Below are 26,491 nucleotides of genomic sequence, written 5' to 3'. Positions count from 1 at the left end.
GGGAGCATGTGGAGTTGGGGCCTTTCACGGTGACGGTAATAACGGAACTGTGTCCAGAGCTGCCTTCGCTCCACTTCAGACCAATCTTCGGATTAGTTTTTTTTCTTTCTCTTTTATAAGTAGTGTCAGTTGTGTGCCCAAGCCCCAGTGGAGTATTTTCTGATGCTCACTCCCCCAGGAACAGAAGGAAGTCCCTGCTGGGCATCAGGCTGTGATGTTAGCCACTTCCTCTGAAACATTCGCTGTTTACATTCATTAGCATAACTGCCATCTCATATTCCCTCTTGACTGATAATTTTTTATTGTATTAGATTTATTCATTTTGTGTATAAGTGTTCTTCCTACATATATGTATGTGTACCACATGCATGCCTGGTCCCCATGTAGGTCAGAAGAGGAACTGGAGTTATGGATGGTTGTGAACCATCATGTGAGTGCTGGGAATTGAACCTGGGTCCTCTGAGAGCAAAACATGTTTTTAACCACTGAGTCATCGCTCTAGTCCTGACTGATAAGTAATTTGCAAGTATTTTTTAAAAATTATACTTTGGCCGGGCAGTGGTGGCGCACGCCTTCAATCCCAGCACTTGGGAGGCAAAGCCAGGCGGATCTCTGTGAGTTCAAGGCCAGCCTAAGCTACAGAGTGAGTTCCAGGAAAGGCGTAATACTTTGAGGGATTCTTGAGATCATGGAAACTTCTCGTTTGTTTGTTGGCTAATAGAGTCAGCTGCTGTTTTATGCTGTTAGATGGCTAAGACCAGCTACCCTCTGAGCTGTCTCCTCAGTCACATGATCACAGTCACATGATCCTCCTGTGGTGTGGAAGAGGACAGGTTTGAACAACCTCATGATAGGTGACAGTATAGAAATTAGAAAACAGCTGTATTGAGGCCTGGAAACAAAGACATCCAGATCTAAGAAAAGCAGCTTTCATAGGAAGCAAACTGGCGTTGGTTGGAAATGATATAGTTTAGTCCACACTTACCCAAAGTAGTCAGCTTGCCCCACAGGGCAACTCTCACTTTATTTGAGATGTGTGATATGTTGTCTCCTCCTAGGGGTGGCTGGAGGTCATGCGGTTTGAAAAGGGTAAAAGCTCCACTGTGCACCCAGCAAACGGATTAAGCTTGTCTTCATAAACAGACTTGAGCAGTTCCCTACAAGGGAAAGCACCCCTCTGCTGTGAAGGCCTGAGTCAGAGTGCCCCTCCCAAGCAGCATACTGTAGAGGGAATGGAGAGCAGGTGCAGAAGAAACAGGGTCATATCAGTGTAGGCATGTGACTCAGCAGAACCTGTATGGCCCCAAGCCTAGGGCAAGTTGTTTGAGGCCGAGTTTCCCTTCCACACAGAAGTTAGGTAACTCTTTGTCTGCTTATGAATCATGGGGACTGCCAAGCACCATACTGAAAGAGCTAATCCCTGGGCAGGTGATCCTGACCAACCATATAGGCAGCTGAAAAGTTTTGGCTGGAGCTTTGGGGATTGTGCTTCCTATAAGCATGTAGTTTGAAGTGAATCTCATCATCACCTCAGACTTCACTTCATGAAGTAACCAAAGGATGACTATGCAGTGGTCTTTGAGGTTCGTGAAGAATTCTCTTTGGCCCACGTGTTTTTTCAAGTGTTGTCTCATCAACTTCTAAGATCTTTTGGAAAAGGCCTGACCTTTATATTCATCCTCTTCATTCTGTAATGGATCACTCTCTCCAGATGTACTAGGATACCTTAATTTTCTAACTTAAGAATGATCACCTTAGCCAGGTATGGTGGCACACGCCAGCATTCAGGAGACAGAGGCAGATGGATCTCTGTGAGTCCAAGGCCAGCCTAGACTACACAGTGAGTTCCAGGACAGCCAGGGCCGCACAGAAAGGCCCTGTCTTAAACACCGGAAAAAAAAAAAAAGCAAAGAAGATTGATCACCTTGGGGCTGCAGAGATGCTCACCAATCCAAGTCTGGTGTCCAGCACCCATATTAGGTAGCTCACAGCCTCCTATGACAACACCTCCTAGAGATCGAGCTCTTCTGCTGGCCTCCATGGACACCCTCACAAATAAAAGTAAGTCTTAAAAAGAGCAATCATGATTACTATTCTCCCACATTTGCACCAGCCTTTCTTTCCCTCTCAAAAAAAAAAAAACATAGATCAAAACAAACAAACAGTAAGACAAGTAACCAAACAAAAAGCACCCCCAAAAATTGTGGCATCCATTTTGTGTTGGGCCTGCCCTGGAGTACAGTTGATATATCCAGTGACACCCTAGTGGAGAAAATTGATTTTCCATTTCCCAGCAAATATCAATTATAAAGAGCTTCTTGGTTAGGACTTTGCGTCCACTTCCCCTTCTCTGTGCTGAGGTTTAATCTGGTTTGAATTTGTGCAGGTCTGTGTGTACTGTCACAGTCTCTGTGAGTTCATATGCATATCAGCCCTGTTGTGACTAGAATACCCTTTCTTGAAGTCATCCACTTCCTCTAGCTCTTACAATCTTTCTGCCTCCTTTTCCACGTAGATCCCTGAGCCTTGAAGAGAGTGTGAGAGCCCACAGAGGCTATCTAGTGAGACTTTACACAGGTTCAGAGAATATGGGCTTGCTTTACCCAGCAGGGCTGCATAATGGGATGATTTAGCCAGGAGCATGGCTACCAGGTATTTGGAAGGGTCTACACTTGACTGTATGGTGTGCTTTGATCTTGTAAGGGGGAGGTCTTTTGCCTCTCTCCTTGGCATATTATAAAAAGCCCTGTTGAATAAACCTCGGGGCAACTGGGTATTGACCCAGGGCCCTCCCAAAACTATCCTATGTCTCTGTCTTTCTTATCACCTCTTACTATGTTTCTACCTAATAGTTCCTCATTCCTCTCTCCTCCCCACAAGAACCCTTCGATAGGTGGGAGCAGGTCAGAGCTGGACTCCAGCAGACTCCCACAAGAGAGTAGATTTGTTTATCTGATTTTCTGTGTGTGATGTTTTGCCTGCGTGTATGTCTGGGCACCACAAGTGTGCCTGGTGCCCATGTGCCTTTGGATGCCAGAAGAGGGCATCAGATCTCCTGGAACTGGAGTTACAGGTGGTTGGGAACTACCCTGTGGGTGCTAGGAACTGAACCCCAGTCCTCTGTTGGGCTACAGCCAAGCCCAACATGCTCATTTTTTAATTCAAAATTTAGACAAATAATGAAGCAGAGAGTAATAGCTTACCCTAGAATGATTTCTACCTAACTTAAAGGAATCACCTACCAAATGATGTTCCTCTAGATTTTTTCCCCATTCTTACTCTAACATGTAAAACTTACTTTTCCACTTAACCATATACTTCAGATATCAGTCCACTGAAATGACTAACAAAAAATGTTTCTATTTTTTAATATTTTATTTGGAGGGCTGGAGAGATGGCTCGGTGACTAAGAGCACTTACTGCTCTTCCAGAAGACCTGACTTTGGTTCCCAGCACCCATATTAGGTAGCTCACAACAACCTGTAACTCCATTTCTAGGGGATCCAATATCTCTGGCCCCTGTGGACACCTGCACTCACAGTCACATACCCCATACACACACACCCATAATTAAAAGTAACAAAAATAAATTATTTTATTATTATTACTATTTTGTGTAGATAGGTGTTTTACCTACATGTATGTCCATATACCATGTACATGCCTGGCGCTTGTGCATGCCAGAGGGGACATCAGATCCTCTTAACAGACAGTTGTGAGTCACCATGTAGGAACTGAAAATCAAACCCAGGTCCTCTGGAAGAGAATCCAGCACTTTGAACTACTGAGCTATCTCTCCAGCCCCATTTTTATTATTTTCAATTATGTATAATGTGTGTGAGAGTATATGATGTGTGCAGATGCCCAGAGAGGTCAGATGTATCTGATTCCCCTGGCGCTAGAGTTATAGACAGTTGTGAACCCCTGATATAGGTGCTGGGAACAGAACTTGGGTCCTCTGGCGGAGTGGAAAATCCTCTTAACCACTAAGCCATCTCTCTAGCCCCCAATGTCTGACAGTTTTAACAACCTATACCTTATAGCATATAGTTATATGGCCTGTAGTTTTCTTTTTTCTTTGTATTTATGTATGCATGTGTTTCTGTGTGTGCCAATATGTGTGCACATGTGCATACAGAGGCCACAAGTCAGTGCAGGATGTCTTCTTCAGTCACTTCTTCACCCTGCTGAGACATGGTCTCTCACTGAACATGGAGCTTGCCAATTGTATAGCAAGCACTTTACCAGTTGAACCATTTCTCCAGACCTGCCTTAAGTTTAAATAAATCCACTTTTCTTTTTGGTGTCTCATTTTTTTAATACAACAGACAATGCTATAGTAAATATCCATATGTATATATACACGCCCTTAAAGTATTTCTCCAAGAAAACATATAACAGGAGAAACTGATTATTTTTAAGGGTTAAATCTGGAGAGCTATTGCCACACTTAACTCTTAAAAGAAAGCCTGCAGGACCAGTGAGAGGGCCCATCAGGTAAAACGCTTGCTACTAAGCACCAAGTTCAATCCCCAGGTGCTGGAAGGAGGAACCAACTCTCCCAAGTTGTCCTCTGACCTTCACTTGTATGCCATGGTATGACACAAACAGTAAATGCAATTAAAAAGTAATTTAAAGTCTATAGTTCACACTCTCACCAACACCATGAAAGAACTTGTCAACAATGGCTGTTAACAACAATTTTGGCTCTTATCAATCTGATTACAAAAAAAAAAAAAAAATCAGAACTCAACACTCAGAGGCAGAAGCAGAGGGAGCTCTGTGATCCTCATAGTGAGTTCCAGGACAGCAAGGCTATGTAGTGAGACCCTGTTTCAAAACAACAGGGACAAAAAAATTAGTCTCAGCAATGTATTGTTGTTTGCTTTGTTTGATTTTGCTCTTGTTAAGTTGTGCACATTTTGATGTGTTTATTGTCTTGGTCCATTGAATAGTAGCAAGGCATTTTGCGGGTGATTGAGGTTTCTCTGGCTGTGATTTCCTGGAAGGATGTTGACTGTTTTCACAAACCAAAGTAACATGTTTCCTGTATGTGTCATCCACAGCAAACAACGGCATAACAAACTCTGGAGATCTCATTCAGATAGTGACCTCTCAGACCACCACGAACCCATCTGCAAACCTGGGCTCGAGCTTAACAAGAAGGAGATGACCACTTCAGCAGACCAGATTGCTGAGGTGAAGACTGTGGAGAACCTTGCAGCCATGCCGCCTGTCTTTGTGGAGCATGTGGCTCCACAAGATGCAAATCAGAAAGGGCTTTGTACCAAAGAAAGAGTCATCTGCTTGGAGTTTTCGTCACAGGAATATCATGCCGGACAGATTGAAGATGAATTAAACTTAAATGACATCAATGGATGCTCATCAGGGTGTTGTCTCAATGAATCAAAATTCCCTCTTGACAATTGCCATGCATCTAAAGCCTTACTGCAACCTGGACAGGCCTCCGAAGTGGCCAACGAGTTCCCAGACTTAGCAGTGGAAGATTTGGAGACGGATGCACTGAAGGCAGACATGAATGTCCACTTACTGCCAATGGAAGAGTTGACATCGCGACTGAAAGACCTCCCCATGTCACCTGATCCGGAGTCACCAAGCCCCCAACCCAGTTGCCAAGCTGCCATCTCCGATTTTAGTACAGATCGAATTGATTTTTTTAGTGCCCTTGAGAAATTTGTAGAGCTTTCTCAAGAAACCCGGTCTCGATCTTTTTCCCACTCAAGGACAGAAGAACTAGGTGGAGGACGGAGTGAGGGTTGTCGCCTGTCAATGTTAGAAGTAACGCCTTCCGAAATGGCAGCTGATGACCAGAGAAGCAGCTCTTTGAGTAATACTCCCCATGCATCTGAAGAATCTTCAGTGGATGAGGACCAGTCAAAGGTAAAACTGCTTTATGGTTTCTGTTTAATGAAATTCTCACCAAAGAAACTACTGAAAATTCTGCTGTGTTAACTTCTTTGGGGGGGGGGGGCTCACTCTTGCTAAACCAGCAGTGTTCCACTGAGCTTACTGCTGGCCCTAACTTTTTTTTATTATTATATGTATATGTGTTGGCATATTCATATGAGAGGAGGTGCCCAGGGAGGTCAGAGTGATCGGATTCCCCTAGAGCTTGAGTACAGGGGTTGTGAGCTACCCACCACAGGTGCTGGGGACTGAGCTGTCATCCCCATACATGCTCTTAACCACTGAGCCATTTCTTCAGAGTCATCCCTGGACTCTCTTGGATGTTAGTAAAGATTTCACTAGTAAACAGTGAAACAATCGAGCTGAAATCTTCCTTTAAAACGCAGGGTGCTTTTTTTAAGGATTTTATCTTTTCAGGCTTTGGTGTCATTTTAGATTTATTTTATGTGTATAAATATTTTGCCTGCATGTATATGTGTGTACCACATGTATGCCTGGTGCCCACAGAAGTCAGAAGAGGCCTTCAGCTCCCCCAGAACTAGAGTTGTGAGCCACTGTGTGGGTGCTGGGAATCAAACCCAGGTAGTCTCCAAAAGTAACCAGTGCCCTTAACTGCTGAGCCATCTCTCTGTGCCTGTTGGAGCATTTCTGAAAGGGGTAACAAAGGTGAGAATGAGTCAAAACAAATGTCCTGACTAAGCAAAGGGGGTCCTTTCTGTGGACCCCTGGGGCTCAGATCAAATCTCAGCAATGATGAAATGCCACAGTGCTGCCTGAGTGCATCTGTCTCTGAGAAGATGGATTTATTTGAGAAACATTTTATCTCAGAAAGTTTACAAGCTAAACATGTGCAGATAGCTGCTGGGGTAGCAGCAGATGCCCATGCCGAGTTCAGTGATGCTCTTAATAACATTTATGAATTTATCTCCAGTCCTGGGGTGCTCAAGAGTCAAGAGATGATTTGGGAGAGTGAATTTGGGAGCAGACAGTATCCTAAGATCCCTACGTGGCATATGATTTGTTTTGTTTTGTTTTTCAAGGCAGGGTTTCTCTGTGTAGCCTTGGCTTTCCTGGAACTCACTCTGTAGACCAGGCTGGCCTCAAACTTAGATATCTGCCTGCCTCTGCCTCTCAAGTGCTGGGATTAAAAGCATGTACCACCATGCCTGGCAATATATGATTTCTTATGAACCATATGAGAAGTAGGAGGAAATACCGTAGATGATCAAAAAAGTTGCTTTGTTTTGTTTTGTTTGTCTGTTTGTTTTGAGACAAAGTCTTAGATTTACTCTAACATACGAAACTTCTCTTAATAATCTTAATGGACCTGATTATATTTTTGTGATGTATTTATTTTACAGTACTGGGGATTGAACACAAGGCCCTGTGTATACCAGGAGAGAGTTTTACCAGCTGAGCTTGGTACTAACAGCCCTGGATAGATACCTGAGATCTCATGATTTCTACCTTATTTCATATGTTATTTCTTTTCCTCAACCACCCAAAACAACTCTTGCCTCCACTTCTGTCTTCTGCCTTTGTTGTGTTTCTATGGGAAGTCAGAAGTTTAGGCTGTCTTTATGGACCAGTCAGTGCAGTAGCAGACAGAAATAGCCTTCCCACTGAGCCCTTGGTCATATGAGTACTCCTTCCATGGCCGTGCACATACCAGGCTCACCAGTTCTGCCAAGATCACCTCTGCTTGATGTCCTGGCAGATTTCTCCCAAAGGCAAGACTGACCTTGTTAGTTTATACCAACTAAGACTCTTTGAAGGAGAAAGACCAGCACAATTCCTGAGGAAATATTGTTTTGAAGTCTTATATAAAATGTTAACAAACCATGCTAATAATGATAATGCTCTGACTTGAAGGAGGGCCATTTCTAGTTTTTGAAGTTAATACTTTTTTTGCAGTGGAACTTGTTTTTTTTTTTTTTTTCTGGGTTTGGGGGTGTCTGTTCTCAATCCATGGGAATTGTTACCAGTAAAGGGGTAAAATATCAGAGATCAGGGTCCTAAGGTTGCTGAGGGCCATGGCTGAGTCCAAGCCATGGCTGACAAGCCAATGATACCTTTCCCAGAAAGAGCCACGTGAAATTTAGGGATTGTTGCCAGGTACATGCTTTTAATCTCAGTACTAGAGAGGCAGAGTCAGGCAGATCTCTTTGAGTCCAAGACCTGGTCTATGTAGTGAGTTCTGTCTCAAAAAAGAAAGGGCTGGAGAAATGGCTTCTCAGTTTAGAGCACTTGTTCTTGCAGACCTGGGTTTGATTCCTAGCACCTATGTGGTTGCTCATAACTGTTCATAATTCTGTTTCCAGGGGACCTGATGTCCTCTTCTGACCTTTACAAGCACTAGATATGCATATATGGTACACATGCATGCAGGCAAAACATTCATACACTACACATAAGACTTAAAAATCTTAAAAGAGGCCGGTAGTGGTATACTAGTGCCTTTAATCCCAGCACTAGGGAAGTAAAGCAGGCAGACCTCTGAGTTTGAGGCCAGCCTGGTCTACAGAGTGAGTTCCAGGACAGCCAGGGCTACACAGAGAAAACGTGTCGCAGAAAGAAAAAAAAAGAAAAAAAAACTTAAAAGAAAAAGAAATTTAGTGATTGTGAGGTCAGATACAAAGCAAATTCTCCCAGCTAGAAGGAACGATGATGTGGTAAAAGCTAATGAGAGAAAGGAGCAGTAACTCTTCAAATCAGACATCAGATGACAGCCACAGCCATCTTGATGGCCCTATCTTATACTAGGCATATTGAAAGAACTGTGGTCACCACTGAATAAGTTCCTATCACATTAGAAGTTAATAAGCCAGCTAGGAAAGGTTCCATTCACCTCTTCATGGTCTAAGTCCTGGAGGCTCTCGGTACTATGAAAATATGGATTATAAATCCCCATAGCTATTTGCAAGTTTTCAAAGTCCTTGATTAAAATGTTGCTTGAGTAAACAGAACAAAATCTAGTAAGCAGTGATATACCTTATAATGAATTTTCTCCTGGCATTAATGATGACTCTTGTTTTGTTTCCATGGTCTGACAACACAGTGAGCCTATGCACCTGGTACCCATAATTTATGTTCTCATAGATAGACAGGCTCTCTTGGATTAGGGGTTACTAAGTGAAATACTAGCCACAATTTGCCTTAATCATCTCACTATTTTCTCTTCTTAGGCAGTCTCAGAACTTGTCAGCCCAGACATCATCATGCAATCTCACTCAGAAAATGCAATTTCAGTCAAAGAAATTGTCACTGAAATTGAGTCCATTAGTCAAGGAGTTGGGCAGGGTCAGTTAAAAGGAGACATACTCTCTAACCCATGCCATACACCAAAGAAGAACACCATCCAAGAGCTGCCTCTGGAGAGGGCACAGGCCCCTGAGAACAAAGCTGGACATTTGGAGCAAGACGAGAGTTTGTATGCAGACCAGCCTGAACTAGCCGAAGAATCAGGGAAGTGCAACTCAGAAGGCTGTCCAGCCACACACCCATCCACAGTAGACTTGGAAGAAGAGGAACCAGGTGAGGGAGAACAGGACTGGGGCCCAGGGATGCAGCCTGGTGCCAAGTGGTGCCCTGGGTCTGTGAAGCGAGCCACCCTGGAGTTTGAAGAGCGCTTGCGACAGGAGCAGGAGCACCATGGCACTGTCTCTGCAGGTACCACATTATCCAATCGCAAAAACTCTAAGAACGACTCTTCTGTAGCAGACCTAATGCCAAAATGGAGAAGTGATGAAACCACCCCAGAACATTCATTTCCCCTGAGAGAAGCAGAGATGAGCAAGGGGAAAGGGAAACTGAGTGGGTCGGAAGCTGGACCACTATCCCATGCTGAGCATAATGCCACTGCTCCGGCCTCTGAGCTGCTGGAAAGTCATCCCTTGCAAGCACCTCAGGACTGCCGAGGGTCAGACACTGGAACTAAGAAGCAGGAAGGAGACATGAAGAAGCAGAGGACTGTAATTCCAAACCAGGGATTCGAGACACAGGCCATCCTTCTTCCCCTTCCCAAGAGAATAGAAATCATCGAGTACACACAAACAGTTACATCACTTGATCCCACTGAGCCAGGTGAAACAGCACCCAGCAAAGAGGGTGAAAAACAGGGGCTGAGCAAGGTGACGATGGAGAGGTCTGTCGCTATGTTTTGTGCGCTGGATGAAAATCTCAACAGGACTCTGGACCTCAGCCAGGTTCCCCTGCATCCCCAAGTGCTACCTCTGCCTCACTCTTCCTCCGAGTATGACAGGCTCACTGACCCAACCCCCATCCTAAGTAGCCCTGAAGACAAGGGAAACAGCCCTTCAGTATCCTTGGAGAAAGCAGCACCTTTGGTCCGTTGCAGTACCCACATAGCATCCGCCAACTTGGATTACCTGCATCCCCAGTCTGTGGTTCACCTGGAAGGCTGCACAGAGCAGAGCAGCACCACAGACAGCGGGCCGTCCACAGAGCAGGTTAGCTGGGAAGACGGCCAGCAGGGCTTCCTTGCAGGTAGCAGTGGAATGGCACACAAGTTCTCCCGGTTAAGTAAGGAAGACCTAAGTTTAATTAACAAACTTGGGGACAATGTTGGGGTGTCACAGAAAAAACTGGACCCATCGTCGTCACCTGAAGCCTGTCGAATCCCACACAGCTCTAGTAGTGAAAATATAAGAAATCTCAGCCACAGCCCTGGTGTAGTGAAGGAGCGCACTAAAGAAATTGAGTCTCGAGTGATCTTCCAGGCAGGGGTCACCAAAACATCACAAATGAGGCGCTCGGCTTCTCTTGCCAAGTTGGGTTACCTGGACCTTTGTAAAGACTACTTAGCGGAGCGAGAGCTTGTCTCCTCGGAATCCCCTCATCTCAAATTGCTTCAGCCCTTCATCAGAACAGACTCAGGCATGCATGCCTTGATGGCCCAGGAGCTCTCAGAAAGCCCAGGTGCCCACCAGAACCCACAGCCCACCAAGTATTTTGTAGAGCAACTCAAAACAACAGAGTGTATTGTGCAGAGCAAACCAGTGGAGAGGCCCCTTGTGCAGTATGCCAAAGAATTTGGGTACAGCCAGCAGTGTTTGCTCCCTAGGGCAAGACCAGAATTGACTAGTTCTGAAGTAGGCCTTCCTTTGCTACAGACACAGGGCCTGCAGTGTACAGGCCCCGCTCCAGGGCTGGCCGTGGCACCCCGCCAGCAACATGGCAGAACTCATCCCCTTAGGAGACTGAAAAGAGCAAATGATAAAAAACGGACAACCAACCCCTTCTATAACACCATGTGATCCTGAGCCCGCACACACGGTTTTCTAAGAGAAATGTTTGTGAAGGGCGGTGTGATATGTGAGGAACGTGCACTTTATCATTAATTTTATAATATTTTGTCATTTTACTGTTCCTGGCTCATGCAGGGTTTGAGTTTTTCCGTGTGTGCTGTGTGCGTGTGCGTGTGCGTGCGCGCGTGCGCGTGCGTGTGTGTGTGTGTGTGTGTGTGTGTGTGTGTGTGTGTGTGTGTGTGTGTGTTGATTTGGATGGCAAGATCATTTTTTATTTTTAAAAAATTCAAACCTCAAAAAATTTTTTTTTCAAAGAGCACCTTTTTCAAAGGCAAATTGCTGTTTTTCAATCACTGCCACCTGTCACTTTCTCATTTGCCCTCTGAGAAAAAGACTGCTTGACTGAGGGAAGAACAGAGTGCAGGTGGCACTGAGGCTGGGGGATTGGAGAGGCCTCACCAGGCCCAAAGCGGCCTGCCCACTGAGGGCAGGGGGAGGTCGCTGCTCCGGCCTGCCTCTCCAGCCCTTCTCTGGAGTTCATGAAGTCGCGGGTTCTGCTCTGCCTTAAGAGGCAGTTGAGACTCCGTTTCTTCTGGTATCCCAGCACATATCAATCATTATGAAAAAGGGATTGGTAATTGGCCTGGCGATAGAATTCTATGAAGCAAATAATTTTCCCCAAGAAAACAATCTGAAAATCTGAGAGGACCGTAAGCCAAACCCAAGGTCATCAGTAGACACGCATTGAGGGAGGATTGAAGCAGAGGTGGAAACGCAGCCCCCGAGTGACCTGTGGGTGAGTGGGGTCCACACAGGTGGGCCTGGCCCCTCTGCTAGGTGACAGGCTCTGCCACAGGCTTGAAAAACAGCAGCATCAGTGTGTTCTTGTAAAATGAATTCATATGTGGGGTTTTAACCCTTCCGCTACTTGAATATTCTGTGGGCCTTCTGAGTTGAACGGCCGTAGTTTTCCAATTCATTTGCTTCTCTCTTGCTGTTTTCCCTCTCCTGCCCCTTCCTTAATTTCACAAATTCTATTTTAATTGTTACAGTGAATACATATAACCTATTGAACACAGTTTTCTATGTTAGCCCTGTTAACACTTGACCTAAGTTTTTTTTTTTCCTCATTTTCCTGGAAAGTTTGTCTTTTCTCTACAGTTCATACACAGTATTTATGTACATAATGTCACTTTTTAATGTTTTGTTGTTGATATTGTGGGGTCTTTTTTGATTTATTCTTTTTAAGGAGTAGAGTTGCAACTGGAAAACAGACACCAGAAATAAACTGATAGTTGTTGATAGGAATCTACACAGTATATTGATGGTGACTTTAATTGTTTTAAATGGAAACTTCTAATTGCCAGCTCCTGCCAAATTATGCACTTCCTCTTCAGAAGCCTTCGTAGGCTCCCGTTAGACCCCCTGAATGCTAACGTCTCAGAACATTGTTTGCCAGAATTGAAGCACAGCCAGGCAATGTGTGTGCATTGCTCAAAGGAGCCTCCTGTGGGGCTGAGGCTTGGGGCAGCTCAGCCAGGGCACAGATTCCATTTAGGGTCCCATTGCTGTGTTGTGTTGTGATGATCTTTAACACTGGAGGACCTGCTGTAAATAAGCCTCTGAGAGTCTTCGAGAAAACGTCTGACCTGAAACAAATCACCCAGTAACCCACCATAGCGCATCAAAACTGAAAAGGTCTACACATTTGTTTCCTGCTGGCTTTTGTTGATGTCCACGTTGCTGAGGATTGTGTAGGTAAGAGCCAGGGACTCAGGTTTTTAATTTATCACAGATTATCATCAGAGACAGAATTTGGAGGGAGCAGGTAGTAGGATACAGAACAGGGAAACCGTCCATTTTCAAGTTCTCCAGAGCTGTGGATCCAATTGACATACTAAAGCCATGGTTGGGTATGATGTCACTGCCAGGAGGCAGAGGCCAGCTGCTGAAAACGTATGGTGTAGGAGTTATATGTACCTGTGCTGTCTTTCGGTAGTTTCTTTGAATGTCACAGCTTTGTGAGTCCTGTGTTGTCTCATTAGGTGGTGTGTACCAGTGTGGGGGGGGTTGGGAGGCAAGATGATGAATTCCAGGGCTTTCTGCTAAAGAGCCCTGTCTACCAATATGATGGTAGGACAGGAAAATATGGTAGAGTAAGGAATATCTGCATGGAGGTTGAGAGAGTGGCATCACCAAAAAGTAGTAATAAAAGCTGGGTGTAGTGGCTCACATCTGTAATCTCAGCACTTGCTGAGGCAGGAGGATCACTATGAGTTGAAGGGCAGCTTAAGCTACAGAGTGAGACACTGTCAAAAAAGGGACATCAATATGCCACACATTATCAACAATGGGCACTATCCTCTCATTTGCCAATACAGAATGCATTTCTCATAGCAGAGACTGAGAGAAAACCCTCTAATGCTTTTTTTTTTTTTGTGGGGGAATGGGGGTACCTATTTCTGTTTTAAATAATGGGAGAAACCATCTTGTGCTGTCTTCCTTCTTAATTACATTTCTTATCATTTAACTCACTTGCCTAGGTATCTCACACAGGGTCTATAATTCAGCTATGCCAAAGGGTCTTGCCAGCCCTCCCAAACCCCCCACATTTGGGTGTTCTTAAGTCATGTTCATGGCTAAGGCAGGTACATAATAAGCTTCAACTTTTGATAATTTCAGATAGCCTCTTTGCCTTTTCTGTTCGTGGAAAGTCCAGACCTAACTGGTGAACAGCTAAGCAGGAAAAACCTTGACCTTGACCAGCACTTCACCTCCTGCTCAATGCCTTCCTATCTTTACTGTTTTGAAGAGCACTGTAGTTCTGTCAGTGGTCCTGGAAGAGTGTGTGAGTGAGCACACATGTGAGCACTTCCACAGGCTGGGCTGATAGTTCAGTGCCTGGGATAATGGCCCAGGAGCAGACAGGACTAGAGCTGTAGTCTGGGTGGACCAGGAAGTAGGAGAGGAGCCCAACCGACTATTGACTTTTAGAAACAGCAGCAACAGAGCAGGGAGCATTCGCACGCATTTTGGTTGCCTCTTGCTCTTTTTAACACATTTGCTCCTGCATCCCCACCTCTTCAGGATCTTCAATGTTTTCCTGCTCTGCACCTTTGTCTCCACACTGTTCCCTCCTTTCTCATTTTGGGAAGTACCCAGAGCTCCAGGGGCAGCCTGGGAATACATCCCAGGCTCTGAGGCCTCCTGCTCCCGAGCCCAGATGCCTCATCTGAGAAGCCTCTGGCTCCGCAGCTCACAAGAGTCTTCACCTGAGAGTTTCATTTAGTAAAAATGTTCTGTGGGAGTTGGGTTTTTTCTAAGAAAGCATTATGCAAAAAGTTTTAAGGGCATTTTAAAGAAAAGCCATTTTTGGGGCTTTTTCAAACTATTTGTGGATACTTTGTTTACTTTGTGAGTATTAAAATATGCATCATCTTGGTGGCTACTCAGGCACCGAAGCCATGTCTGTCCTGTGAGTCCTCCCCCAGAGAAATGCCATATTATTGTTAGCCCCTGTGGATAAATGGGTCAGGTGTGGCGGATCTCCATCTGTGTCCTGCACTCATCCAGCAGTCTTTTTTCTCAGTGCTGGTGTGTCTTCATAGTGATGATGGTGATGGTGAATGGCTAGTATGGTGGTTTCATTTTCAATTTTCGATGGTAGACAAGGTGACATTTTCATTGTCTCAGCACCAGTCCAACTTAAAGCATCATGGACATTGTTATCCCTTCCAGACTAAAAGATCAAGCATGTATTGGACATAAGTGTATGTGTTGCCTCGACTCATCTGGCACCCATATTAGGAAGAGGCGGGCCACCAAAGCAGGAAACTGCACACTCCTTTCCCCCAGGCTTTGGGACTTCTTGATGCCATGGAGAGCTATTGCAAGGTGCTTCTGTGTCACTCCAGCCTGAAGCGGAGGTGACTAGGCCTAGCTTCTGCTATGAAGAGAACCAGCCTCATCTCAATGTCCCAGAGATCTAGGATGGGGTTTCTAAACTGGAATCATCCCTTATCAGCTTGAAGAGCCCCCTCCCCCAAAAGGTATATGACTGGGGCTGCCATATGTCTTCACAGTGTCCTGCCTACAGAGAGCTGATACCCCAAATGGAAAACTGAGGAACTAACCTGATGTTTCCTAGTCAGTAAGCCCACTGGGAATTGTTTGGTTTTATGGATTTTTATTGTGATTTGTTTGGCATAGCTAAAGGTGCCTTCCCCTCCCCCTTTTTTTAAACTTTGTTTTGTAAGACTTGTTCAAAACACAGACAAGTCCAAAAGACTCGCACTGACTGTTACCTTTGCCCAGGCTACCCCAAACTTCTATGCTCTCGTTTTATTAAATAAAAGCAGGTGCTCCCTGGAATCTCTGGGACCTTTTTGAGGCATTTAAAGCAGAATATAAAGAGTGGTCTCATCTCCTTCCTTAATCTTCCTGGTGGTTGGGATGTCCCACTTGTATCATAGTTGTTTTTATTATTACTGATGTGCTCCGCTGTTTTTAAATGTGAACTTGTGCGCAGATGTGCAGACTCAATGTTCTTGTTACAGATTGAATAAATTTTTATTTTGAAGACAAAATGTGTGCTTCAAATGCAACAAAGGAAGAGGGTACTGGGAAGGTGGCAGGGGTTAGAAGAGAACACTGACAACAAACAGAATAGCGTTCACACATTCCAGTCAAGCACACACTCAAGAACTATAGAGTGGAGAATAAATGCACACATGTGCACGCGTGCGCGCACGCACACACACACACACACTTGTTTGTGTGCATGTATATAACCTGCGTTACACAAAAGACTGACTAGGAAGTGGGATTACCAAAAATTGCCACAATGAGGCTCCAATCAAGTGACCAGGCTGGGGACTTGTCAGGTCAAAGAGGTGCTCACCAAAGCTGCCACCTGAACGTTAGAATGAATAAGCAAAATTCTTCCACCATCTGTGGTGAAGAGTGACTGGTGTGGGACATCTGCGGTGACCTGCCCTAGCAGGGACTGGATTTGTTGGGTGAGTGACCTCACTGGACATTAATACAAGTTTTCAGCACAGTGAAATCTACACTGGGCTGCAGAGATGGGTGAAGGGCTAAGAATGCACATTGTTCTTGCAGAGGACCTGAGTTTAATTTTCAGCACCCACATAAAGTGGCTCATAACTCCCTCTAACTCTCCTCCACAGACACCCATGCTTATTGCCCCCCCCACATACACATAATTAAAAATGTTTTTTTAATATACATCAAGGATGCAAGAGAAAGACAGAGCCAATGGGTATATCTGGCTAGGTCCTGCCTTTTCACAAACCCATGATGAGATGTTTAATGGTATTATTCATCACGTCCAAAAGAACACCACTATCTAGGGAAAGCTCAGGTATTACTTGCCCAATTGCCAACCAAACTTGCTGACGTTTCCAAAGAAAATTGCAGCCCACTTCTCTCTGAATCAGACAAGTCAGGTGAGTGGCACACCATTGTTCTCTAGTGGGCGTGCATGGTAGTGAAGCTAGAGTCACTTCACAAAATATTTCGGGAGTGCTCAGGCTTCTGACCCATCTTTTTTTTTTTTTTTTTTTTTTTTTGTAGTCAAAGCAAATGGACCAAATCATGTCTCATTTGTCAGGCCTCTCAGAAAATGAGATCATGAAATGAAATCCCACGGATAGTTCCGTGGAGTCACCAAGCCCGAGTGCTTCTTCCTCTGCCTGCTGCTTTGTTTCTAGCTTTACATTGTTGGACGTTTTTGCTCTTTTTGAAGGCCCACCACCCAGCTCCCAAATAAATCACACAGAGGCTCATTCTTATAAATGCCTGGCCTTAGCGTGGGCTTTTACCTTTTTCTATTTCTGTGTGTCTTTCTTTCTTACTCCGTTACTGGCTGGGTGGCTGGGTGGCTGGGTGGCTGGGTGGCTGGGTGGCTGGCCCCTGAAGTCCTCCTCCTTCCTCTCTCATTCCTTGATCTTCTCCCAGATTTCTCCCTCTCTCTATCCTCTCTGCCCGCCAGCCTCACCTATCCTTGCCCCTGCCTTGCTATTGGCTGTTCAGCTCTTTATTAGACCATCAAGTGTTTTAGACAGGCATAGTAACAGCTTCACAGAGTTAAACAAATACAACATAAACAAAAGTAATGCACCTTAAAATAACATTCTCTAGCAGCTTTATATGTGTGGATGTTTTGCCCGCATGTATGTTGACACCATATGGGTGTCTGATACCTGTGGAAGCCAGAAGAGGGTGTTGGATCCCCAAGAGCTGGAGTTATACATGGTTGTGAGCTGTTGTGTGGGTTCTGGGAACCGAACGTGGATTACCAGAACGTTAATAAGTGTAGATTGCCCAGAAAAACGTGAGTTGTTATTATCATAAAGGAGCAACTAGTCACTTGAGTCTTGTCTGCCTAACCATGTACCTGGAATCTTAAGGTAAAAGACTCCTTCCATCCTCATGGTTACACACACACACACACACACACACACACACACACACACACAGAAGCCCTTAATTATTTCTGTAGCGCCAACAATTTCTGATTCTGTTCCTCTACAAGCCACTGAATACCTAGACCCCTCCTGAAAAACAGACACCTGTGGGCACCCTTATGCATCTATCTCTCTCTCTCCCCTCCTTCCTCCCCCCCACACACATACACACACACACACACACACACACACACACACACACACACACACACACACAGTGGTCTCTACCATACAGAAGACTGATTGTATGTGCGGCCTGAAACTGACCCCCATACTGCCCTCCAGGACGTAAGATGGGAGGGAAGAAATGAAATCATGAGCAGGCATTGAGTAAACAGCAACTCCAGGAACTGGCTGCTCTTCCCTAGTTGTATTTTATCTCCTTGACCTTGAACAGTAAGTACTTCAGACCTGTAGGTCTTGGGAGTGAGGGAATCCTGCCCTAGAATAGAGGGACCGTCTCAAACAAAGGCCCTCATCTTCAGAGTTGGTTCCTCCGACCTCTAAAATGTGGCCAAGTATCTATGCCAGCCTTTTCCACTTGAACCTGGTGCTGGGAGTGAGTTCACTTTTCTCTGCCTGGTGTCTGAGCCTCCTGCTTCATGGAACCTTCTAATAGGGCGAAACGCCTATACCAGTGCCAGTGTTTTAAATTCTCAAACGATTGCTACCGCTGTTAATAAAAGCCTTAGCCTCGAAGTTGCCCTGGGCCAGCCTTGACCTTCATCAAGCGACTGAGACGATTCCCCCAGAGCATCTTCAGGGGCCTCTAACCAGCGGGTCCTGGCTGTGCTGCCCCACAACCCCGCCCGCTGGGAACGACTAAATTAGCAGCGCGATTGCGGCAAGAATGCGGCGCTCAGGCACCTGATCATTCGCGGTGGCTCCCAGTCTCGGTGTCCCGCTTTGGGCCAAGCGCCTGGGCCTCCCGAACCTACATGCGAGGGGCGGAGGGACACACGGGGCACGCACACTCGCTTTTCCCATTTTACCAGGGCAGGCGGAGTTGAGACGCAGGACTTTCCCGCGCTGGACAGGGCGTGGCCGCACTGGCCTGGCCCTGCCCCCCCCCCGTTCGGCCCCGCCCCCTCAGGTTGATGGCAGCAGCAGCTGGGACTGCAGCGGAGCCGGCAGCTGAGAGCCGCAGGCAGCGGCCGGAACGCGCGACCCAGTGCCTGGCCCCGGACGCCTCCCTCGGCCCCCCGCGTACCCCGACCCACTCCGCAGAGGAGTCGCTGCGAGAGCACCCCCGCCCGGCTTAGGACCAGGTACCCCCCCTCCCCGCCTCCGCCACCGCAGCCAACGGAGCGGGCGGGGTCTCTGGAGGGGGCAGAGGTCTGCGCCCCCCTCCCTCCCCGCCGCTAAATTCGGTCCGGCAGGGCGGACTTGGTGTCTATATTTGGCCGGACAGAGGCTAGCGAGGAGACACCTAGTCTCACAAGAACGCACTGCAGGGGCAAGAGGCGAGAGGAGGGTGCGGGTAGGCCGGGCTTCAGGCCTGGGGCTGCAGGAGCGGTTTGAAGGGCACAGGGATGCCCGGGCTGGGGAGGGGCAGGAAGCAGTGGGCCTTTGGGAGAGGCTGGTGTGTCCCCTTGGGGAAAGTAGCATAGCTGAGGTCCTGGTTCCAGGAAAAGGACCTCACCTCCTCACCGGCGCACATCTGGTCCTTGCCGATGGGGTCGAGGGCCCCCACTCTCAGGAGAACCTACTAGAAGATCCAGCACAGGCACAGGCAACACACCCAAAGAAGCTGGACTAAAGTGCGGTATTCATGTCAGATGACCATGGTCGGGCTTCCCAGAGAAGCCTGTGCTTGGTGGAATGGACAAAAGGGAGATCTACCTTCTACTGCTCTCTCCCACATATCCCCCCACCCCGGGAGGAAACCGATGAAAACGGGAGTTGAGACAGACTGACAGGAGGCATGTAGAAAAAGACACATGTGCCTGAACTCTGCCAGTGATGAGAATTTGGGGATCTTGAAGGCTGGAATCCTAGCCCCACAACTAACCTTGAACTAAGGTCCAGTGACTAAGAGAGAGTGTGTTGAGTAGGGTGTCTCCAGGAGGCACAAACACTTGCAAAGAGGTGCTCATCCATGACCTGCAGCAGGAGGGGACCCACTGATATTGCTCCTCAAAACATCCCCGTCTCCCAGGAAGTTTCAACCCTATGTCCGTCTCCATTACCCCCCTAGCCTGTGTGTCTAAGGAGTGGTCACACTCCCGGTCCTAGCCCCTCAAATTAAACAACATTTGACAGGTGATGAAGATCTGCCTCCTCCTTTGGTCACTTGGAAGGAAGCTCCCTGCTCCTTACCAGATAATTCTATTCACTAATTCCTCCCTCCCACAGTTCGCAGGATTAAGGACCAACGTGCCTCTAGGCTCTGATATCCCCTATCTTTGCTCCAGCCATGAGCCGGCGAGTGGTTCGGCAAAGCAAGTTCCGCCATGTGTTTGGTCAGGCAGCAAAGGCCGACCAGGCCTATGAGGACATCCGGGTATCCAAGGTCACATGGGACAGTGCCTTCTGTGCCGTCAACCCCAAATTTCTGGCCATTATTGTAGAGGCTGGAGGTGGAGGTGCCTTCATTGTCCTGCCTCTGGCCAAGGTGAGGGATGAGGGGAAGGAAGCAATTGGGAGGTGGCTGGCTGGGGCCTCTGGGATATCTCACTGAAATCCAGTCCTCGGTCAGAAGGGCAGTCTATGTGAACTGGCTGCTCTCCCCCTCACCGTTCCCTATGCTCACTCTCCAGTCCGTGCAGACCCTGTTCCGAGCAGGGACCAAATGGGAGTTAGTGATGTAGAAGGCTGGGGTGCAGCAGAGCCAAGCAGTCAGATTCTGACCTTATTTTCCCTAGTGTCAGAGAGAGAGGATGTGTTAGATGGGGTAGAATGAAACTAAAAGGAAAGGAAACCAAAATACATACAGCCAGAGCTCCTCTGCACACCAAGCAGGGACAGGGGCCAGACAATGACTGCCACCTTTGCAGACACTTGGCCATCTCTACCCCAGGATAAACACCCAAAGCATAACCTTGACCTAGATACTGACCCCTATACTTACTAGAGGAGGCCCCACAAGTGGCAGGGTCAGGAAGAGGCCTGACAATGGCCTATGACTCACCCCGGACAATGCAGACAGCATCCAGAAACACCAACCCAAGGGCTCAGATTTCAGCTAGAGCCACCTCCTCCCCGGTATGACTGTCATTTCAATGCCATTTAGCCACCCTCTCTTCCAGACTGCATGGTCTGGGCCAGTGCCAACCCCCTGCAGAGTCTTCATAGCTCCCCAAATCAACTCATGGAGACAAAAAGAAAAGTGGGACCCCAGCCTGGTTAAGGGATATTAGGCACCAGGATTGCCTGCTTGTGGTTCCAAGTGAAGCCAAGGGACAGGTCTGCTCCAGGGGCTAGGACACCGCACTCAGGGGCACTCACTAACTAGGAGCTTCCCACAGATATCCCAACTTGGGGGAACGGGCTTACATACAGCCTCCTCACAGGGTGTATGGGTACATGTGTGTGAGTGAGCCCAGCACTGAGAAGACCAAGGCAAGACCAACGTAGACTAATAAACATAATGAGACCTTATATTTAGGAAGAAAAATCCTTCTCTAAGTGTCTTTTGAAGAACACTAGATTTAATTCAAGTCTGGGTTCTAGTGTCTTGCTGTGGGTCCTTTGTTAAGTCACTGTGCCTCTCTGAATCAGACAGATTCTCTCATACAAATGATTTCACTCTGTGCATCTTCAGCAAAGTTCAAAGAGTGAACTGGATAGGTTTAGAGGCTGAGAGAGGTCTGCAAAAAGAAAATTAATGATACAGAATCGATAGGTAAACAAATCCAGTGCTCACTCCAAAACCACATACAGGAGGGCCTGGGGATGGTCATTTGCTTAGCAAGTGCCAGGCCCCAGTGCATGTACATGCACCAACACACACACACACACACACACACACACACACACACACACACACACACACACACACACGGTCCCACATCTCCCTCTCTGACCCCTCCAGACAGGACGAGTGGATAAGAACTACCCACTGGTCACTGGGCACACTGGCCCTGTACTGGACATTGACTGGTGCCCACACAATGACAACGTCATCGCCAGTGCCTCAGACGACACCACTGTCATGGTAGGAGCCAGGTGGATGCTGCCGGGCTGGGTTTAGGGAAGCAGGGAGGTGCCTCACCTGTGCTGGGGAAGGTGATAGATGGGGCAGGCACCAGGAGCCCCTGCCCTGCCGGTTCCCAGATTATTTTTAGTTAAATACATACCCACTCCCTCCCAGAATGCACTGCCTAGAACTAATTATAACTGTGGACAACTTGGGGCCCTAAGAGCAGGGGTACAACACTCTGAAATTTTCCTGACAGAGTGAACGGGGAGGTCTCTGGAGAGCTGGCAATGCTCCGTGGTCCTGAACTGCTGCTTCTCTGTCCTGACAGAACCACACCTCCTCCTGGACTTGACACGTAGCACTCGACAGGGCCAACAGCACTGAGGGGACAGAGCATCCCTGCATCCCACCTACTTGTTGCCTTTTCTTCCTATCTAGGTGTGGCAGATTCCAGACTACACCCCCGTGCGCAATATCACTGAACCTGTCATCACCCTTGAGGGCCACTCCAAGCGCGTGGGCATCCTCTCTTGGCACCCTACTGCCAGGAATGTCCTGCTCAGTGCAGGTCTGGGGGATGTTTAAGAAGGATCCCTACTGTAGATGGTGGGAGGAAGGCGGGCCCCAGTGACCATGCCTGGACACTCTGGACAGGTGGTGATAATGTGATCATCATCTGGAATGTGGGCACTGGAGAGGTACTGCTGAGCCTGGACGACATACACCCTGACGTCATCCACAGCGTGTGCTGGAACAGCAACGGTAGTCTGCTAGCCACTACCTGCAAGGACAAGACCCTGCGAATCATCGACCCCCGGAAGAGTCAAGTGGTGGCGGTGAGTGCCTGGCCTGGCAACTCCCTAGCACCCCTTGCTCAGCACCAGCTGTTTGCACCTGATACCCACTGTCATCAGAACCTCTGGTCCCAGCTTTTACCTGTCCCATCTCTACTCCAGTCATGACCCCCACCCCCGCACCCTTGGTAGGCTTTACCGCCTCAATCCCTGCCCTGAGTTAGCGCGCCCAGGCTGCAACCCCCTGCCTGCTCCTGTTCCCTCCCCTCCCATGCATCTCAGAGCTCCGAGGAGGGCTCCTTGCTTTTAGATTGAGGGGAGAAGCTGGAAACTCCATCCTCCAACCAGAACCTGCATGAAACCTGAAGTCCGGGACCCTCTCCTCTCAGATATCCAACGTCATCTTCCAGGGTCTGGGGCCTGACCACGGACTGACCCCCTTCGCACCCATTGACCCACTGGGTGGGGATGAAACAATCTTCAAGCGTTGCTTGTCCCAGCTGGGTGCCCTGGGAAGGCAATAGCCCTGTCCCCCTGTCCTGGCCAGCCTCCATCTAACCGGGGGTGTGGGGGTGGGAGGGACATGCAAGTTTGCCTGGAGCGAAGGCTTGGCGCGGCGGGGAGCCAGAGGGAGGGAGATCTGGTACTCTAACCCACTAACCCTGCGAGCAGGAGCGAGCCCGGCCTCACGAGGGCGCCCGCCCGCTGCGGGCCGTCTTCACCGCAGACGGGAAGCTGCTCAGCACCGGCTTCAGCAGGATGAGTGAGCGGCAACTCGCACTCTGGGACCCGGTAGGCCAGGCCGAGCCGGCGCAATGGCTCGCTTTGCAGGTTCAGCCAGGAGCCCGGCCCAAGACGCCCAAGCGGAGCACAGAGCTCCCTTGTGGGTAAAGCCCCACTGCAACCCCCGGGAGCCAAGAGACATCGCCTGCCCCAGGGATCAGCCTTTGAGGGTGCCTAAGGTTTGGGACCTGCTGAGAGCTCCGCACCTCCTGCTCGGTCCCCGCCCTGATATTCTCCAGGCCAGGGTCCTGCCACTGACCTCCGTGAAGCTTCGTTCTTAAGACCCCTTTCCCCCCACCTCCACCCCACACTCAGGTTGGCAAGGCAGGCAGTAGGATGATGCTCCTCCCTTCTCCCCCTCCCTCCCCCAGGAGAGGTTTGCAGCCCACGAGGGGATGAGGCCCATGCGGGCTGTCTTCACACGGCTGGGTCATATCTTCACCACGGGATTCACCCGCATGAGCCAGCGAGAGCTAGGCCTGTGGGACCCGGTAACACAGCTGGAGGCTTGGGGTGTGTGCCCCGGGGACTGGCATCACGGGCGAGGGGCCAGACGCCCCGCACCCGCAGGGTATGCCCATTCTGACAGGGCTGAAGGTTGCTGCCACCTCACACCCAACACTGCCCAGTTTTGCTGCATCGCCTGAAGGAGCTCGCGCTGGCGCCCCCTCCTGGTGATGCCTAGTCCCTGGGGGTGGTTTGCTGTGACTGCATGCGACCGCACAGGGTGTCCTTGTGCGAGGGAGTGATAAGTCTAGAAGAGGGCCTGCTGTAGCTCTCAGCAGAGCTGCCTTGGGAACGCATGGGATTTGGAGTGGGCATAAAGCGAATTCTGAAGCAGCCCGGGAGGATGAGCAGAGCTGGTCACTCTTCCTGTGCTCGGCAGAACAACTTTGAGGAGCCAGTGGCCCTGCAGGAGATGGACACAAGCAACGGGGTGCTACTGCCATTCTATGATCCCGACTCCAGCATTGTCTACTTGTGTGGCAAGGTGCTGAGGCTTGGGCGGGAAGGCCCAGGGCCAGGATGGAGATGTGAGGGCCCTCTCGGCCGTGCCTCTGAATTGACTGGTTTTGCAGGGAGACAGTAGCATTCGGTACTTTGAAATTACGGACGAACCACCTTTTGTGCATTATCTGAACACTTTCAGCAGCAAAGAGCCGCAACGGGGCATGGGTTTCATGCCCAAGCGGGGACTGGATGTCAGCAAATGTGAAATCGCCAGGTCAGCATTTTAGTCCCTTCTATCCCCCTGCCTCTGTTCCTTGTGTTAGCTATTGCAGGCCTTCCCCTAATTATGCTGCTCTTTGGAAAAGAGAAGAGCCATATTAGTCTTTTTTCAGTGACTATCCCAGCGCCCCCAACCTGGCATTCCACCAGGGATGTTTTAACCCCAGACTGATCATGTGTGCCAAGTTCAATGTACATGGTAGTTACTCAGAGTATTGGCTTCCAACTCCTTCGTCCCAGACACGGGGCTTTTAAAAGAACCGGGAGACAGCGAGTGTTGAATTCCCCTGCCCCGCAGGTTCTACAAGTTACATGAACGAAAGTGTGAACCCATCGTCATGACTGTACCTCGAAAGGTGAGGAAGGGAGTTCCACGTGGCGGGGGGTGGGGGTGGGGAGTGTGATTGGAAAGCATCAAAAGGCAGCTCGCCAGTGTCCCCGCTCACCCCGGCCTTCCTGTCCACCCCACCCCTCAGTCCGACCTGTTCCAGGATGACCTGTACCCAGACACGCCCGGCCCTGAGCCAGCCCTGGAAGCGGATGAGTGGCTGTCAGGTCAGGACGCAGAACCTGTACTTATTTCGCTGAAGGAAGGCTACGTACCCCCCAAACACCGCGAGCTCCGGATCACCAAGCGCAACATCCTGGATGTGCGTCCACCAGCCGGTCCCCGGCGCAGCCAGTCAGCCAGCGAACCCCCCTTGTCGGTAAGCTCTAAGATCTGACCCGCTCCACCCTAGCTCTACCCGAGCTTCTGCTCTCTGCCATGGTCTCCTCTGCTCTCCACGTACCAGCAGCAGCACACCCTGGAGACACTGCTGGAGGAGATCAAGGCCCTTCGGGAGCGGGTGCAAGCCCAGGAGGAGCGCATTACGGCTTTGGAAAACATGCTGTGTGAGCTGGTGGATGGCACGGACTAGGACTAGCGCTGCATATGTGCTGCAAAGCTCTGCACGCTGCAGACCCGATGGAGCAGGGCGCATAGACTGGCAGGACCGGCTTTCGGTCTGGGACGCCGCACCCTGCTTCCTGGGGTTGGGGTTAGGGGTGAGACCAGAAAACAAACTCCGTCCCTCACAGGAGACCTGGACACACGGATCTTAAGTGGCAAAGACTAAGCTCCGTACTAGGTCCCCGACCTTACGGGATCGGGCCTAGAGGGACCCTGGGATAATGCTGGCCTTAGCAATGGTGCTTAGTGGTGAGGTGGTGTCCCTCTCTGTCCCTTACCCTAGGCAGGGGAAGTGCTTAGTATTAGTGTGCAGCCTGGGGTTACTGACCAGCTTGGGCTTGACCTCAAAGGGATGGAGAGTCAACAGGTATTCCGGAGTCTCAGGAAAACCCCCACATTTAACCTAACAAGCTCACTCAATTCCCCGCATAGTGTGTGGGGGCGGACGGGCAGCCTCCGTTTCTGAGGCCGGCAGAACCTGACCCACTAGCTCCATCTATCAATCCTTAGCAGAGGGCTCTCCCCTTCTTTGGCAGCTCCTTGGAGACAGACAGACCCCACCAGGGAAATCTCAGGAGAACTGGCATAAGGAAGCAGGTCTTAGACACACACACACACACACACACACACACACACACACACACACACACACACCACTGCCTCCAGCTCTCTGATGAATCTGTAAAAATACTGAGGCGTAATTAATGAAATGTTTTACTAGGTACAAGTCTGTGCCTCCTGCATGGATGGCTGGGGACTCCCCCCAATTCCCTTTTTGGAATCCTGGGGACCCTAGCAAATGCAAGCTGGGCAGCCTCCTACCCTAGGTCAGCCATCTCGGCATTGAGGAAGACCCCGCCTCCCACCCACGTAGGCACTCCTTCCCAATAAAGTTAGGTAGAAAAGCA

General features: G+C 48.7%; 2 protein-coding genes across 6 annotated transcripts in view; both read left to right on the top strand.

Annotated features, from left to right (window-relative positions):
• Window positions 1–13,401, top strand: part of Ssh2 (slingshot protein phosphatase 2) — a 254,194-nt gene extending 240,793 nt beyond the window's left edge. For all 3 annotated transcript variants that reach the window (XM_052755974.1, XM_052755973.1, XM_052755975.1), the window contains 2 exons: window positions 5,067–5,901; window positions 9,114–13,401. In XM_052755974.1, coding sequence (XP_052611934.1) covers window positions 5,067–5,901; window positions 9,114–11,204 — 2,926 coding nt within the window. In that variant the 3' untranslated portion in view covers window positions 11,205–13,401. The remainder of the gene's footprint in view (window positions 1–5,066; window positions 5,902–9,113) is intronic.
• A 5,166-nt stretch (window positions 13,402–18,567) lies between these two features.
• On the top strand, window positions 18,568–26,491 carry Coro6 (coronin 6). 3 transcript variants are annotated; one of them, XM_052755955.1, is made up of 11 exons: window positions 18,568–18,951; window positions 20,098–20,297; window positions 21,717–21,839; window positions 22,263–22,392; window positions 22,479–22,660; window positions 23,291–23,410; window positions 24,288–24,392; window positions 24,481–24,626; window positions 24,930–24,987; window positions 25,108–25,338; window positions 25,429–26,491. In XM_052755955.1, the coding sequence occupies exons 2-11, from the start codon at window positions 20,100–20,102 to the stop codon at window positions 25,549–25,551; spliced, it is 1,416 nt and encodes a 471-aa protein (XP_052611915.1). In that variant the 5' UTR covers window positions 18,568–18,951; window positions 20,098–20,099; the 3' UTR covers window positions 25,552–26,491. The 3 variants fall into 3 exon arrangements, with proteins under 3 accessions (XP_052611915.1, XP_052611914.1, XP_052611913.1); XM_052755954.1 differs by having other exon boundaries at window positions 20,039–20,297; window positions 25,426–26,491; XM_052755953.1 differs by having other exon boundaries at window positions 18,569–18,951; window positions 25,426–26,491.

The sequence above is a fragment of the Peromyscus californicus genome, unplaced genomic scaffold, assembly GCF_007827085.1.
Source record: "Peromyscus californicus insignis strain IS unplaced genomic scaffold, ASM782708v3 Scaffold_3__1_contigs__length_106647218, whole genome shotgun sequence".
In the NCBI taxonomy this organism is placed as follows: domain Eukaryota; kingdom Metazoa; phylum Chordata; class Mammalia; order Rodentia; family Cricetidae; genus Peromyscus; species Peromyscus californicus.
The sequence above is the reverse complement of the archived record's forward strand: the minus strand, read 5'-3'. Positions and strand labels throughout refer to the sequence as shown.

Excerpts from the sequence above, each read along its gene's own strand:
- Coro6 (XM_052755954.1), top strand. The coding sequence starts at position 20,100 with ATGAGCCGGCGAGTGGTTCGGCAAAGCAAGTTCCGCCATGTGTTTGGT. Across the intron at positions 22,661-23,290 it reads GGAAGAGTCAAGTGGTGGCG|GAGCGAGCCCGGCCTCACGA; the intron begins GTGAGTGCCTGG and ends CCCTGCGAGCAG. Across the intron at positions 24,988-25,107 it reads TCATGACTGTACCTCGAAAG|TCCGACCTGTTCCAGGATGA; the intron begins GTGAGGAAGGGA and ends CCCACCCCTCAG.